General features: G+C 49.6%; 1 protein-coding gene across 5 annotated transcripts in view; it reads left to right on the top strand.

Annotated features, from left to right (window-relative positions):
• The window catches only part of MORC2 (MORC family CW-type zinc finger 2), a 196,131-nt gene that overhangs the window by 121,132 nt on the left and 59,178 nt on the right, over positions 1–15,821 (top strand). For all 5 annotated transcript variants that reach the window (XR_012222267.1, XM_073554793.1, XM_073554790.1 and 2 more), the window contains exons 18-20: positions 3,615–3,747; positions 8,196–8,267; positions 8,342–8,710. Coding sequence is in view for 4 of the 5 variants with exons in the window: in XM_073554793.1 (XP_073410894.1) it covers positions 3,615–3,747; positions 8,196–8,267; positions 8,342–8,710 (574 nt within the window). In the remaining variant the exon portion in view is untranslated. The remainder of the gene's footprint in view (positions 1–3,614; positions 3,748–8,195; positions 8,268–8,341; positions 8,711–15,821) is intronic.

Here is a 15,821-nt window from a genome sequence, read left to right as displayed (position 1 = left end):
GGGCCAAAACCAACCACGTATGACATTAAAAAGAGCAATGTCTCTTCTAGGTATCCTAACATCCTGTATTCCGGCGGTCAGGTGGGCTCAGTTTCACACCCGGCAACTCCAGTGGGAGATACTAACAGCACAAAGATCGCTAAGAGGGCGTTTAGAAGGAAAGCTGGAGCTTTCCTTAAAAACCAGAGACACACTCTCAATTGGTGGCTGGACAAGACAAATCTGACCTTGGGAATACCGTGGGACAGACAGACGTCAGATATAATCTTAACAGATGCAAGTTCCTCGGGATGGGGGGCACACCTAAGGGGCATCATAGGTCAAGGTTCCTGGAAGCGTCAAGAAAAGGAAGCATCCTCCAACCTGAGAGAACTATGTGCAGTGAGCAAGGCCCTAAGTCACTTTATTCCGCTACTCCAGGGTCAAAATGTACGCATCATGTCAGACAACAAGATAGCGGTGGCATACATCAACCACCAAGGAGGGACAAGATCACACTCCTTAATGGAAGCGGCGAGAGACATTCTGAGCAGAGCAGAGGAACACCTACACTTCTTGACAGCCTTACATATAAAAGGGGCAGAAAACATAGAGGCAGATTTCTTGAGTCGCAATACCCTGAAGCAGGGGGAATGGGCGCTAAACCGGTCCATTTTTCAAAAAATAACTCCGCTTTGGGGGAAACCGGTGATAGACCTCTTTGCCAACAAACACAACAGGCAAACAGAAAGGTTCTGCTCTCTAAACCCGAGAGAAAAACCATGGGCAGTGGACTCGTTGCACATCCAGTGGAACTTCAGGCTAGCTTATGCGTTCCCCCCCCAGTGACTCTGATCCTAACAGTTGTCAGAAAAATCAGAAATGATCAAGCCAGGGTGATTCGAATAGCTCCATTTTGGCCAAAAAGGCCCTGGTTTGCTCTACTACGAAGGATGTCCCTCTCCGATCCATGGGTTCTGCCAGAAATCCTGGACCTACTAGCTCAAGGTCCAATATTCCACGCTCAGGTCAAAGGATTCCATCTGACGGCGTGGAATTTGAAAGGTCGCTTTTAACGGATAGAGGGTTCTCCCCCGGGTTGGTGGCCACCCTGCTAAAGAGTAGGAAACCAGTGACGACTAACATCTACGGCAGAACATGGAATAAGTTCCTGCAGTTCTGAGGTAGGCCGTTAGGAAAGGAACCCCCGATTAATGCCATCCTGGAGTTCTTACAATCGGGGTTGCAGATGGGGTTAGCAGTGAACACATTTAAAGTTCAGGTGTCTGCACTAGGGGCGCTCTACAACTGCAAATTGGCATCAAATAGGTTGGTAGCCAGATTTATTAAATCCTGCCATAGAGCTAGGCCTATCCCAATACCCAGAATAGCCCCCTGGGATTTAAACCTAGTGCTAGAAGCCCTTACAAAAGATCCGTATGAGCCATTACATCAGCTACCCCTAAAGTTTCTGACCCTAAAAACAATCCTGTTAGTGGCCCTCACGTCAGCCCGCAGGATAAGCGATTTACAGGCTCTCTCAGTAAATCCACCTTATACGCAAGTCTTTCAGGATAGGGTAGTGTTAAGAACAGACCCCGCTTAGCTGCCCAAAGTAGCATCAGATTTCCATCGGGGCCAGGAAATTGTCCTTCCATCTTTCTGCGAGAACCCCAAAAATCTGGGGGAGGAAAAATTCCATAATCTGGATGTTGAGAGCTCTCGTAGAATACATATCTATGACTAGCCAGTGGAAGAGGTCCCAGTCCCTATTTGTAGCTTTTCAGGGTGCCAGGAAAGGCTATGGGGTTTCAAAAGGGACTATTGCTAGATGGATTAGGGAGGCCATTAGTGTAGCCTACACAGCTAGTGGTATCCCGATTCCTGACGGCATCAAGGCTCATTCCACCAGAGCCGTGGCGACCTCCTGGGCCGAAAAAGCAGAGATATCGATTGAACAGATTTGTAAGGCCGCTACCTGGGCCTCACCTTCAACCTTCTTTAAGCACTATAGGTTGAATCTATCCTCTGCTGACTTAACCTTCGGTAGAAGGGTGCTGCAAGTGGTGGTCCCTCCCTAAGGTGTTTCGAATCTCCAAAAATTTCTCAGGTGGTGCTGTCATGGGTGAAGGGAAAACCACCATGGTTACTTACCGGTAGCCGTTTTTTCCGGAACCCATGACAGCACCCGTATATTTCCCCCCCTTTTCACCATATGGGTGTGCACAATTAGTAGGGTGTTTTTTGAGTGTTGTGGTGTTGGATTAAACATGTAACTAACCGGGAAGTCCTCTCAGTGCTCTGTAACCCAACTGAAGCGGGGGAGAGGTGCCGCCCCTTATGTCTCAGTAGGTTCCTGTCCTGGCGGGGCGGATCCCTCTCTCAGGTGGTGCTGTCATGGGTTCCAGAAAAACCGGCTACCGGTAAGTAACCATGGTGGTTTTTGGACTATAAGACACACTTTTTTCCTCTGAAAATGGGGGGGTGCATCTTCTAGTCCGGATGTATCTGCTGTGGTGGGGGTGATGGGGGGAGCGGCTTTGGTGGAGCAGAGGGTAACAGGAGGCAGGAGCCGGTGGCTGCAGCTAACTCCTTTGCCCGCTGCTAAAGAGAAATAAATATTCACTGCATTCCATGGCTATGGGTGTGGAGGGCAACGAATATTCATTTCTTTCTAGCATCCTGGTATGACTGGCCCCATCCCATTGCTGGTGTGATTGGTCCCATCCTTATTCTGGTATGATTGGCCCAATCCCGATCCTGGAATGATTGGTCCTATCCTTATTCTGTTATGCATGGCCCCATCAAAAAAATTGAAAAAACAAACTACTACACTTGCCTTCCTCCGCTCCCTCACAGTGTCCTTCTCCGTTACCAGCAGCTGCTTAATGCTTGTAAGCAGCGCAATGCAGGGACGACATGCGCTGCTTGCAAGCCAAAGGGCAGCTGCTGGAATACTAACCTGTACTGTTCATCGCAGAGAGTGGTGAGTATTTATTCCTCTTCAGTAGTGCACAGTGTCAGACATCGGTTTCCTGCTGCTGACTGCGGCCACGTGTGCTGATACTTACGAGAAATGAATATTCTGAATAAAGTATAATGGGTTTTTTTCTCTTCGCCACGACAGCACCCTCCGAGAGAGGGGAATCCGGGCCTAGGAACAGGAAACCTACAGAGATAAAAGGGGCGTTCCTTCTCGCTCCCTCAGTTGGTTTCCTGTTTCCAAGGGAACCTGTAGAGGGAAAACATGAAGAGGATACCTGGGCTGTGATGCTGCCTGCGCGGTGTCTGCAGGAACGGCAGGGGCTCCAGCGCCGGAAGCCTGGTTGGAGGTGGCCTGTCTTTCAGCTCCCCTCTTGGCTGGTGAAGGACAGCATGAGACCAGGGTCCTGGTTGGGCCGTCGTGGCCCACGCTGGGAGCGCAATGCAGCTGGACGGGCTGTCAATGTCGGGGGACAGGGTGTTGGCATCGGCCTCCCTGCTACCCTTGCAGGTCCGATATGGCGGCGCGCAGCCGGGGGAAGGAAAGCCGGCGTGCGCGTGTACAGGAGACCGGTGAATGTGTGTGCTGTGATTTAAATGTTATATTTTTGATTCTTGGTTATGAAACTATTCCATTATCATTTTGATTTCAGATGTGAGGCTCTAGAGCTAAAACAGAAAGTTCCTGTTGGGGTACTTAAGAAAGATATAGTTTCACAAGAAGAGAAGAAAAAACATCTAAGTGAAAAGATCCAAAAGCAACAGGAGAAGCTAGATTCATTGCAGGTAAAATGTAGTAAATCCAAAAGTAATTAATATTAACACAGGTCTACACAAAATATTTTTTGTAATCATCGCAGGTGACTTTTTACTTTTCTGAATCATCTTTTTGTCCTGATTTTAAAAAATGGATATAGTTTTTCTGTAGCGCGTAGTTTCCATGAAGCAGCATCATTATTATAAGATATAGGAAATAAATAGGTGATATTAAGAAAACAGTAAACTACATATCAGGAAAAATCCTTCACCTTACAAAACATTTTTTATTGAACCCAAATAATTTCACATGCAAAATAGAAACCAAAATATGAGGAGAAATTAAAAGTGCTGTTCGGATGATTGATGCACTGTCGGGGCATTTTCTCCTTTAAATCAGATCAAACAGTAGAGTAAGTTCAGTTCAATGGTGGTGACCAACTCAAAAAAAAAAAAAAAATGCGATGAGCCGACCGACTATCTGTAGCTAATTCCCCAGAGATGAGAGGCAGCTTGTATTTAGAACTGATTTTACTGGAGGTAATCTGGTAGATAACTATATACAGTTGAGGTAAACGGGTCAGCCTATTCCTTACAGATGAACATTTGTAGACAGGCAGTTTCTCAGTGTGATATTGGCTGCTTTCAGGTTCTCTCTGTGGAGACCCTCACTCAGTTACACCTCAGTGGCTGAGCTGTTTTCTTCAGTCTGAGGCTACTTGTGTCACGACTGCAACCGCAGACGCGGCCCAGCAGGCACCTCGCGCCATGGCAAGGGAGGGGGCGTCCCACGGGGACGCAATATGGACCCTCTATACCACAGAGGGGGACCCGGGCCTACCTGAACTAGGGAAGGGCAGTGACCGGGATACTGTGGCAGCTGAGCATGTGGACAAGGACACATAGGACTTGATGACACAGCACAACTTCAGGTATAAATAAAGTAAAGTTTACTTAAAGTAAAATCACAGTACATAGACAAAACCAGGACACACAAGGTCATCAGGATACACGAGGTCATCGAGACGCAGGCAGGACATAAGGGTCACCCACAGGACATCAGAGTCACCGGCAGACATCAGACGGGTGTCGTTTGGTTCCGGACATCCAACACGACCTACAGGCACCACTGCAGTCATCCAGCTCCAGGCAGCGGTCATCAGGTTCCAGACTGCAGTCGTCAGGCTCCGGGCATCGGACCTAGGAAGGAACTCACAAGCGTGATGGCGCTAACACCGCAGGATTGCTGGGCCTGCATGGAGCTAGCACCGCATGGTAGACAGAGCACAGCATAGTAGATGCTCAGCAGGAACACCGGTTACAAGGGTCTGAGTCACTGGGTGCAGGGCTCCAAACAGAGGGATTCCAGGAACACAACATAGCAGCCAGTTCAGAAATGGTCAGGTACAGGATCAAGGATTCAAGGCTGGATACACCGCCTCCAAGCCAGGGCGAATTTAGATGGGGTCAGGTACAGGACAGGTACAGGATCAGGGATTCAGGCCTGGATATACCGCCTCCGGGGCAGGACGAGGGCACAGGACAAAGCAGGAATCAAGGCAGGGAATTTGATATCATGACCGAGACAGACTAGGTCCACAGACACGAGACACACATAGCAAAGTCCAGGAGCGTTGCGAGTAGCTCTGGCCCCGCCCATTGGGCAGGGTAAGTTTATATAGGAGCTGTCCCTCAGCAATTGGCTGGGGACAGCATTTCAAGTACACACACTAACCCTGATAAAAGCAGGGAAGGTGTGGCTGCGCACGCCCTAAGCACACACAGAAACCATTGCAGCACAATCAGTGCAGGAACTGCAGCTTAGAGCACCTGGCATCGTCTGCAAGCCTAGACACGCGTGGAAAGTCATGCACCAGCTGCAAATGACCTCACAACCTGCGGACAGCTTCCACAGCGGCGACCAGGGACCGCACATGCGAATGGTCAATCAGCAGAGCAAAGACCTAACACCACATGTGCAGCTACGCAGCAGAGCCGGGAACTGAGCAGGCTCCATAGAGGAAACAGCCAGCAGTATCCCAGCTCAATTAGGGGGAAATGAGTAAGGGGTTAAAGCAAACACATGCATTGTCACGCTGACAAGCAGATACAGACAGAGTGGCGTGACATTATCCCCTCCTAAAGCCCCCTCTTCTGAAGGTCCCACAAAAAAAAAAAGACACAAACTTTTCTTGGCATAGGCGGTAAGTCCCAGTTCACAAGCAGCAGAGTTCATTGCTCCAGAAATCCAAACCGCTTACCAAGCGCAGGGTTGATCAATCTAGTCCACTACCGGCTGGGATCCGAGCCATCTCATCCGCTGGCCAAGCGGGTCTCGGAATAAGTCCTACCGTCCATACATGCTCAGCTGAGTCCAAGGCCAGAGCTTCTGTCACGACTGCAGCCGCGGTCCAGGAGGCACCTCCACGCCATGGCGAGGGGGCGGGCGTCCCCTGGGGACGCAATATGGACCATCTATACCACAGAGGGTTACCCGGGCCTACCCGAACTAGGGAAGGGCAGCGACCGGGATACTGTGGCAGCTGAGCATGTGGACAAGGACACGTAGGACTTGATGACACCGCACAACTTCAGGTATAAATAAAGTAAAGTTTACTTAAAGTAAAGTCACAGTACATAGACAAAACCAGGACACACAAGGTCATCAGGACACACAAGGTCATCCAGATGCAGGCAGGACATCAGGGTCACCCACAGGACATCAGAGTCACCGGCAGACATCAGACCTGAGTCGTTTGGTTTCGGACATCCAACACGACCTACAGGCACCACTGCAGTCATCCAGCTCCAGGCAGCAGTCATCAGGTTCCAGACTGCAGTTGTCAGGCTCTGGGCATCGGACCTAGGAAGGAACTCAAGCGTGATGGTGCTAACACCGCAGGATTGCTGGGCCTGCATGGAGCTAGCACCGCATGGTAGTCAGCACAGCATAGTAGATGCTCAGCAGGAACACCGGTTACAAGAGTCTCAGAGTCACTGGGTGCAGGGCTCCAAACACAGAGGGATTCCAGGAACACAACATGGCAGCCAGTTCAGACATGGTCAGGTACAGGATAGGTACAGGATCAAGGATTCAGGCCTGGATACACTGCCTCCAGGCCAGGGCGAATTTAGACGGGGACAGGTACAGGACAGGTACAGGATCAGGGAGTCAGGACTGGATATACCGCCTCCGGGGCAGGGCGAGGGAACAGGACAAAGCAGGAATCAAGGCAGGGAATTTGATATCATGACCAAGACGGACTAGGTCCACAGACACGAGACACACATAGCAAAGTCCAGGAGCGTTGCAAGTAGCTCTGGCCCTGCCCTTAGCGCAGGGTAAGTTTATATAGGAGCTGTCCCTCAGCAATTGGCTGGTTACAGCATTTCAAGTACACTAACCCTGATAAAAGCAGGGAAGGTGTGGCTGCGCACGCCCTAAGCACACACAGAAACCATTGCAGCACAATCAGTGCAGGAACTGCAGCTTAGAGCACCTGGCATCGTCTGCAATCCTAGACACACGTGGAAAGTCATGCACCAGCTGCAAATGACCTCACAACCTGCGGACATCTTCCACAGAGGCGACTAGGGACCGCACATGCGAATGGTCAATCAGCAGAGCAAAGACCTAACACCACATGTGCAGCCATGCAGCAGAGCCGGGAACTGAGCAGGCTCCATACAGGTAACAGCCAGCAGTATCCCAGCTCAATTAGGGGGAAGGGAGTAAGGGGTTAAAGCAAACACATGCATTGTCACGCCGACAGGCAGATACAGACAGAGCGGCGTGACAACTTGCCCTCCCAGAAATGCAGTGAAAATCCTCTCACAATGGCCGCTGCCTTCCCTTCTATCTCTCTGTGGCAGGGCTCAGATCCCTATAGAGGCCTGTCTCCTGTCAGTCTCACATATCAGTCCTTGCTGCCATCACCATTCTTTTCTGACTGACTCAAATCTTACCGCCTCAAAGTTAGCTCCTCCCCTTCACATGTGACTTTCCGAGAAGCAGTCATTGGTTGACTGCATTGTCAATACTCCTTCCCATAAAACTCACTAAAAACTTTACTGATATTGTCCCTGTAAGAAAGTTCACAATTAAGTAAGACAACCAAAGAAATGGGAATAAGATAGGAAAACCAATATCCATTGAAAATGCAGAAATAACGTAATAACAAAAACACTTCTATCGCAGAAACTTTGTGATAAAGCAAAACTAAGCATATTTTTGGAATCTGCACATCAAACTCCATATAGTACTACCTTTGCTAAATGAATTGCTAGTAGGTATGCACAATCATGCTGCTCCATGCTACAGTGAAAAGAAATGGGGGTTCTGTACCCATTCTCATGATCAGTGGGGCCTGAAGCTATCAGACATGTATCGCCTATGCTTTTGTGTGAAAACGTCTTTAAAGGTAATCATTAGCATTTTTTTTTTTTCAAAGCTTAACCTTTTACTAAATTAATTGCAGAAAATATCCACTGTCTGTTCAAGTGCAGACTTGAAAAAGCTCCCCTTGGAAGTTAGCACTCGTCCCGCAGAGGTAAGTAACTGTCCCTCTTGTCTCTTGTTTCCATAAGTCTTTGAACAGGTTTTGACTGTTTATTTCCTTGATAGAGTCCAGTTCCTGTAAGTCGACCATTGAGGCCAAGATCTCCACCTCTTCCTGCAGTCTTGAAAGAAGTTGTTAAACCTCCACCTATGCAAATTAGCAGCACATTTAAAAGGACCGAATCAAGGCGAAGTGCGGTATTGAATTCTGTCCAGGCTAGCACCTCCAAATCTCCGTCCCCAGCGCCTGTGAAATCTAGTCAAGTTGCCAAGACACTTAACAAAATAACATCAATTGTAAAGTCTTCACAGTCCCATTCAAAACCTGCTATACTACAGACTGCAAAATCCTCTAGATTCATACCAACACCACCAGTAGTGAAGAACTCCAAAATACTTGCAACAAAGAGGCCAACACCAAGTAAAAGTCCTAAGGTGAGGCAATTTCTTTAACCACGTTTATGGAGGGAGGGTAAGGTGACTGTCTCCTACTTCATTTCAAATTATTTGTAAGACTTTTCAACCTACTAATAACACTGGTCTGTATTCTCCCGGTATGCAAGTACCCACGGTATCATGGGAGGGACTAACAGAGACCGGTAGATGAAAATACTCCTTATAGTTTTCTTAGTCCCCTTGCTGCCATGTCAATGCCATTGGTAACATGCAATAGTGTAAGGGAGAGGGCGCTATGGGCAACAGAATTGACGCCTGCCATGCTTATTACTTTAAAAAAGGCAAATGTCATGACGTTGACATCAAAGACGTATAACTGTTGTGAGATCAGAGCTAGCTCCATTCTTAGCAATTACACTTAACGCGAAAGATGCTAAAGCGCAGTCAACGGTGCCATATTGATGTAGTGTTTTGTTTTTTTTTTTGTTTGGCTGCAGCAGCAAGGAGCCAGCACAGGCGCTTGCGCAGTAGCATCTATCAGAACGTGATGGATGCTAATGTGCAGATGCAGCCGACAGTGTCATTTTGATGGTGATTTTGTTTTTTTCAGCACATCAATATAATAGGCACTAACTGACAAGTGAGAGTCTGCAAACGCCATTTTGATGAAGTAACGTATTTTTTTCAAATACGCACATTAGTATGTTCATTATGCACACTAGGGGGCAGGTCACTGAGGGATCAGTGACCTGTCAGCTGTCTGCATTATGAATATCTAATCAGAGCACCACATACCCCAACCCCTCCTTAGGGCACAAGAATCTCATTAACACAAGACTGAAAATAAAGATTAAGAAACAACCATAAGATGGATTTCATCAACCAAGGTATAATTTTTTTTCAGTATACCGGCGCCAACCTGACACTGTGTGTAGGTTGCTGTACACATTCCTGCTGACAGGTTCCCTTTAATTTGGAAATAACTCTGGAATGTTTTAACATATCCCATTGATTTTAAGACACTGTTTTCGTGACACATTGTACTCTGATATGGTAAATTCAGGTTCATATGTTTGGCGTTTATTGATGGGGTACAGTGGGGACAATAAGTATTTGATACACTGCCGATTTTGCAAGTTTCCCCACCTACAAAGAATGGAGAGGTCTGTAATTTTTATTTCTCCTACGCCTCATTGGGGAACACAGAGACTGTGGATGTTATGCTGCTGGCCACTAGGAGGACACTAAGTAAACCAGAAAAAAAGTTAGCTCCTCCCCTGCAGTATACACCCTCTCGCTGGCTGAGATTCTCCAGTTCTTACTTAGTGTCTATAGGAGGCACTTAGGTCTGGTTTCAGACCCCACCGTTTTTATTTTATTTTTGAATTTTCTGTAAATTTTTATTTTTTATTTAACGGAGTGAAGGGGGCGACTGTTCCTTTCTATGGCTCGCTCTCCCCTGAACCAACAACAGGCAAGCACGTGGAGTAACCCTTCACGTACACTTTCCTGCAACGCATGGGGATCATTCTTCTGACGATGGTTCCCTTATGGTCGGTACTCCACGGATACGAGGGCAAGCGCAACAGGACGTAGCACAGGAGTGCATGGAGCAGACCTGAACAGCGCTTTTTCGGATGCACTGAATCAGCCCCAGAGCTCTCCATCCCCCTGTCCAGAGGGAGGATCGATTGAGCAATACCCCCCTGTAAAACCTCCTCCAGCTCTGCTACATCGCCTGGAGGATGAGACTGGAAGACCCTGGACAGCGATGACTTGACTGAGCACAGGAGTGGAGGTATGGGGTCGGGTCCTTGTCCCCGGGAGAAGCGCTGACTTGGCGTCAGAGGCGGTACACTGGTGCCCGGCGCTTACCGTGGGGAGGCCAGAAATTTAGCCCCCGGCTTTTTCGGTCCTGCTAGGCCGCAGTTTAAATAGCGCCGCTCCGCCCCTGGCGCCTACTGCGGGTAGGCCAAAAATGTAGTCCCCGGCTTTTCTAGCCTACTAGGCCACAATTTAAATAGCGCCGCCCGCGCTATCGTCACCGCCCCCTCCTCTTGGCGCGCCTCATTCCTAACGAGACGCGCAATTCTAATCTCGGGGACCATCTCTGTTACCTCTGCTGCAGTTAACCCTTTCAGGAGCAGCCGAATTCCAGGTGATACCACAGGGCCACCGTTTTCCTCCTGGGGGACATAACACAGGACCGTGGGTAAGCTGCGTCTGCCCTCAGATTAAAGCTTAAACCCTTCCCGGCGCATTCCCTGCAGCTGCAGTCACACTCTGCCGTTAACCCTTTCTGGAGCGCTATGCCTCACTCACAGGGCCGCTAAGAAGCACACTGCGCTTTTCTACCGTGTGTACCACCACAGCGAGCATGACTCTCCAGTGCTCAAGCTAATCCGTTATGCACGGACCGCAACCCGGCCTGCTCCCGAACCGCGCCCTGACCTGCGCTCCAATGCCCCTCGCAGCCGCTGCTGACGGGCCTCCTGCGTCTGGTACCCCCGAGTGGGCTGCGCCCCTGTCACAGTCGGTGGAGCCTCTGACCAAGGCTCCCTCCGGGAGGACGGTCTCTGCCAAAGCGGCTCATGGCGCGTCCCCTAGTCACGTTCGCGCCTCAGCATCAGCGACTCCTGTCTCTCACTCGCCCTCTCCTGAGGTTCACAGCGAGCATAACTCTGATTTTGTATCTGTCGCGTCAGCCCCTCAGAATCCCCAAACTGTTAGTCGATTGATTCTCTTATAGAATCAGTCAACAGGATTCTGAAGTTGAATGAGGAAAATATTCCCGCTCCTGCACTCCTTATCTCATTTAAGGAATAAGCTTGAGCACTGGTTATTTACCAGCCGTCCAGTATCATAGAGATCAGCCACATAAGTGGTTCACTGGGCAAAAGTTTACTCTGGCTAAATACCCTTTTGATCCAGACCTAATGAAGGATCGATTACAGTTCCCTCCGGTGGACCCTCCTGTACCGCGTCTTGCTTCCACAACGCTCCTATCTGTTTCTGAGGGTTCCTCGGTGAGAAACCCCTCCGATCGTCAAATTGACTACCTTGCCCGTTCAATTTTTTGGAAGCTTCAGGAACGGCGTTTTGTTCCATCCTTCGCCGCAGTTTAGGTTAATAAGGCATGGCCGCTTGGGCAGAAGTCCTGATTACTGCCTTCCAGGGCATCAATCTTCCTCCGGAGACAACCTCTGTCGCCAGCCAGATGATTCACGCAGTGAACTTTGTAGTAGACGCTTATTTTAAGGCCGCCAATTGCGCGGCTCATACTGCCGCTAATGCGATCTCCATTAGAAGAGTCCCAGGGCTCCGCGGCTGGTGGGCGGATGCCACATCTAAACAATTGTTGACTTCTCCCTCCATTTTCAAACGGGTCATCTTTTTGGAGAGAGACTGGACCAGCTCTTTTCTGATACTACCGGGGGGGGGGGGAACAAGTAAATTCCTTCCTCAACAAAGGGCTGTTCGGCCGCCGTTTTTCGCAACCAACAGCTGACGTGTTTTTGATTTTCTCGCAACAATTCCAGTTGGTCCTCCTCTACCTTCTCTTTCGGATCAGGTCGGTCCCCGCGCGGAGACAGAGGCTCCCAGATCTCATACAGATCTAACCGTTCTTAGAAACCCAAGCCTAGGGCTCCTAGATCTAGGGGAGCCAGATCTCATAGATCTACCTAATGACGACAAATGGGTCAGGAAGCTGGTATTCTTCGGATATAATATAGAATCCCCCCCCAACGTGAGTTTTCCTTTCCTCTTCCTCCAAGAGAAAGACAAGAGCCTTCCTTCGGGCTGTTCAGGCTCTGCTAAGGGACGGAGTCATCATTCCAAGGTTCAGGAGATTTTATTCAGTCCATTTTTTTTGGTTCTAAAAGAGGACGGGTCGATGCGACCCATTTCTGGATCTCAATTGTTAAATCACCTTGTCACGGTACGGCGATTCCAAATGGAAACTCTCCGATCCGTTGTCGCTTCCATGGAAATGGGACAGTTCCTAGCATCCATCGATGTCAAGAACGCTTACCTTCACATTCCGATCTGCCCGTCCCTCCAGTAGTTCCTGCGTTTTGCAACTCACGAGGAACACTTCCAGTTTGTGGCCTTGCCCTTCAGACTCGCCACCGCTCCCAGGGTCTTTACCAAGGTCATGGCGGCTGTCATGCCCATTCTTCACCCTCGGGGAGTGGTACTGTTACCGTATCTGGACGACCTGCTCATCAAGGGTATGATAACAGTAAATTCTCTTTCTCGCCTAGGGCGGAAGATAGACTGCGAAAAGTCTCTTCCAGGACCGGCTCACACTTCCCGTGGATTCACCACTCTCCCTCCAGGAGAGACCCAAGCCTTACAACAAGCAGAGCGGTCTCTTTCTCGACCAGTTTCTCTCTCCATTCCTTTCAGCATGAGAGTTCTCGGAAGGATGGTGGCAGCGATGGAAGTAGTTCCATTTGCACAGTTCCACCTCTGTCCCTTACAACAAGCGTTGCTGTTAGTTTGGGACGAGAACCCGTTCTCCCTGGACCGTCGAATTCCACCGTCCCTGCGGGACAGGCAAGCCCTCAGGGAGTAGACACTGAGGTCCTCCCTGATTTAAGGGAGGTCTTTACCCACAGAAAGATGGTTGGTAGTAACCTCCGACGCAAGTCTCCCCAGTTTGGGTGCGGTCCCTTGTCTCCTCACGGCTCAGGGTCATTGGTCAACCCGAGAGTCACGTCTCCCCATTTAACATTGGGAGATAAGAACAATCAGATTAGCTCTAAGGAGTTTCCACCATCTCTTCGCAGGTCTCCCCATCAGGTCTCAATCCCACAATGCCACGGCTGTAGCCTATTTAAACCGTCAGGGAGCTTTTCGGGGCAGGATGGCCATGCACGAACTGAGTTTCATCTTCCATGGGGCCGAGACCATCCATTCGCCCTTCTCAGCAAGCCACATCCTGGGCTTGGAAAATTGGAAGATAGATTTTCTCAGTCACCGAGGCATTGCCTTGGGGAGGTGGTCTCTTCATCCAGAAATCTTTCAGCAGATTTGTCATCGTTGGAGGACTCCGGATGTGGATTTCATGGCCTCAAGACTAAACAACAAGGTCCGTCAGTTCATTTTCCGATCGCGCGATCCTTGCGCCATCAAAGCGGACGCTCTGGTTCCGCCATAGCTCCGATTCCGGCTCCTGTAATTCCCCCCCCCCCCCCCCTCTTCCCTGGTTTCCAAGGGTCATCAAGAGGATCAGAGCGGAGGTAGTGTCAGTGATCCTAGTCGCGCCAGACAGGCTGCGCCGAGCATGGTATGCAGAACTAATACAACTAGTCGCCGACGTCTCCTGGCGACTTTCATATCATATGGATCTACTCTCGCAGGGCCCGATTTACCAACAGAACTCCGGGGTCATGTCTTTGACGGCGTGTCCGTTGAATCCTGGGTTTTAGCTCAGGCTGGGTTCCCTCATGACGTGGTTTCCACCATGATTAGTACAAGGAAGCCTGTGTCCATGCGCATCTATCACCGCACCTAGATAACCTTCCTTTTTTGTGGTGCAAGGTTCATGGTCGATCACCTCCGGTATTATCCATTCTGGCCAGATTGGAATTCCTTCAATCTGGATTAATATCAGGCCTCACACTTGGCTCGCTCAACAGCCAAATTTCCGCCTTGTCAGTGCTTTTCCAACACAAATTGCCAACCAAGCTTCAGCTCAAGACATTAATTCAGGGAGTTTCCCATGTGGCGTCTCCTTATAGAAGACCATTTGACTCATGGGGCCCTAACCCGGTTCTCGGGGTCTTTCAGGAGGTTCCTTTTTCGAACTGCTGCAGGACGTGTCACTGACCATCCTCTCTTGGAAGGTGGTCTTTCTAGTGGCAACTACGTCAATCAGACGAGTTTCGGACTTGGCAGCCTTTCCTGTCGTTCTCCGTTTCTGAATTTTCGTCAGGAAAAGGTAGTTCTCAGGACGTTCCCGTCCTTCCTGGACAAGGTCCTCTCCTCTTGCCATCTCAACGGAGAAATTGTTTGTCTTCCCTTTGTTCCAGTGCCAGTCCATCGCATTGAGAGGGCCCTCCACACTCTGGATGTGGTTAGGGCGCTGAGACGGTACATCTCGCAGATGGCTCCTTTCCACAAGTCAGATGCCCTGTTCATACTTCCAGAGGGGCATAGGAAGGGTCTAGCCGCGTCAAAAGCATGGCTAGCCAGGTTGATTCGCTTGGCGATTCAAGTATCCTATCGTGTCAGGAACGCGCCTGTCCCAGCGGGGATCAAGGCGCGCTCTACCCGGTCAGTGAGCGCCTCTTCGATCTTTCGGCACCAGGCCTCGGCAGAACAGGTCTGCAAGGCTGCGACTTCGTCCAGTTTGCATACTTTTACAAACATTGCCTAATTCATTCTCTGGCTTCTGCAGATGCAGCTCTCGGCAGACGCAGCCTGCAATCGGCAGTACCACGGTGTTCACTCCGTGGTACATGGGGTATTAGCATATGTATGCTCCCCACCCAGGGACTGCTTTAGGACATCCCACGGTCTCTGTGTTCCCCAATGAGGCGTAGGAGAAATAGGGATTTTTGTGTACTCACCGTAAAATCCTTTTCTCTGAGCCAATCATTGGGGGACACAGCACCCACCCTTTTTAGCCTATTAGCTCACTAGCATTCTTAGGCGTTGATATTGTTATGGTTATTAACTGTTTATGCTCCTGCTTTTTCACCGAACTGGAGAATCTCAGCCAGCGATAGGGTATATACTGCAGGGGAGGAGCTAACTTTTTTTCTGGTTTACTTATTGTCCTCATAGTGGCCAGCAGCATAACACCCACGGTCGCTGTGTCCCCCAATGATTGGCTCAGAGAAAAGGATTTTACGGTGAGTACAAAAAAATACCTATTTTAGGTACACTTCAACTGGGGGAGGGGCAGCTCTCATCGCCGATAAGCTCATCCTGGCACATACTTTCTCTTCCTCAATGCCTAACATCAGGGAGTCTCACTCCCATCCTCCCCCCTATTGTCCTGCACTTTGCATGCTTCTCCTGTAATAAAAAGTTCCCCACTGGTCAGACCTTGTCCCTCTGCCCATATTGCAATCCATTTCAATAAGCCACCCCAGGAGCCCCCCACTGCCTGCAACAAGAGTGTGCCTCCTTCCTAGTG

This window comes from Dendrobates tinctorius, unplaced genomic scaffold (genome assembly GCF_039654945.1).
Source record: "Dendrobates tinctorius isolate UK_male_01 unplaced genomic scaffold, ASM3965494v1 ptg000213l, whole genome shotgun sequence".
NCBI classification, from domain to species: domain Eukaryota; kingdom Metazoa; phylum Chordata; class Amphibia; order Anura; family Dendrobatidae; genus Dendrobates; species Dendrobates tinctorius.
The sequence above is the reverse complement of the archived record's forward strand: the minus strand, read 5'-3'. Positions and strand labels throughout refer to the sequence as shown.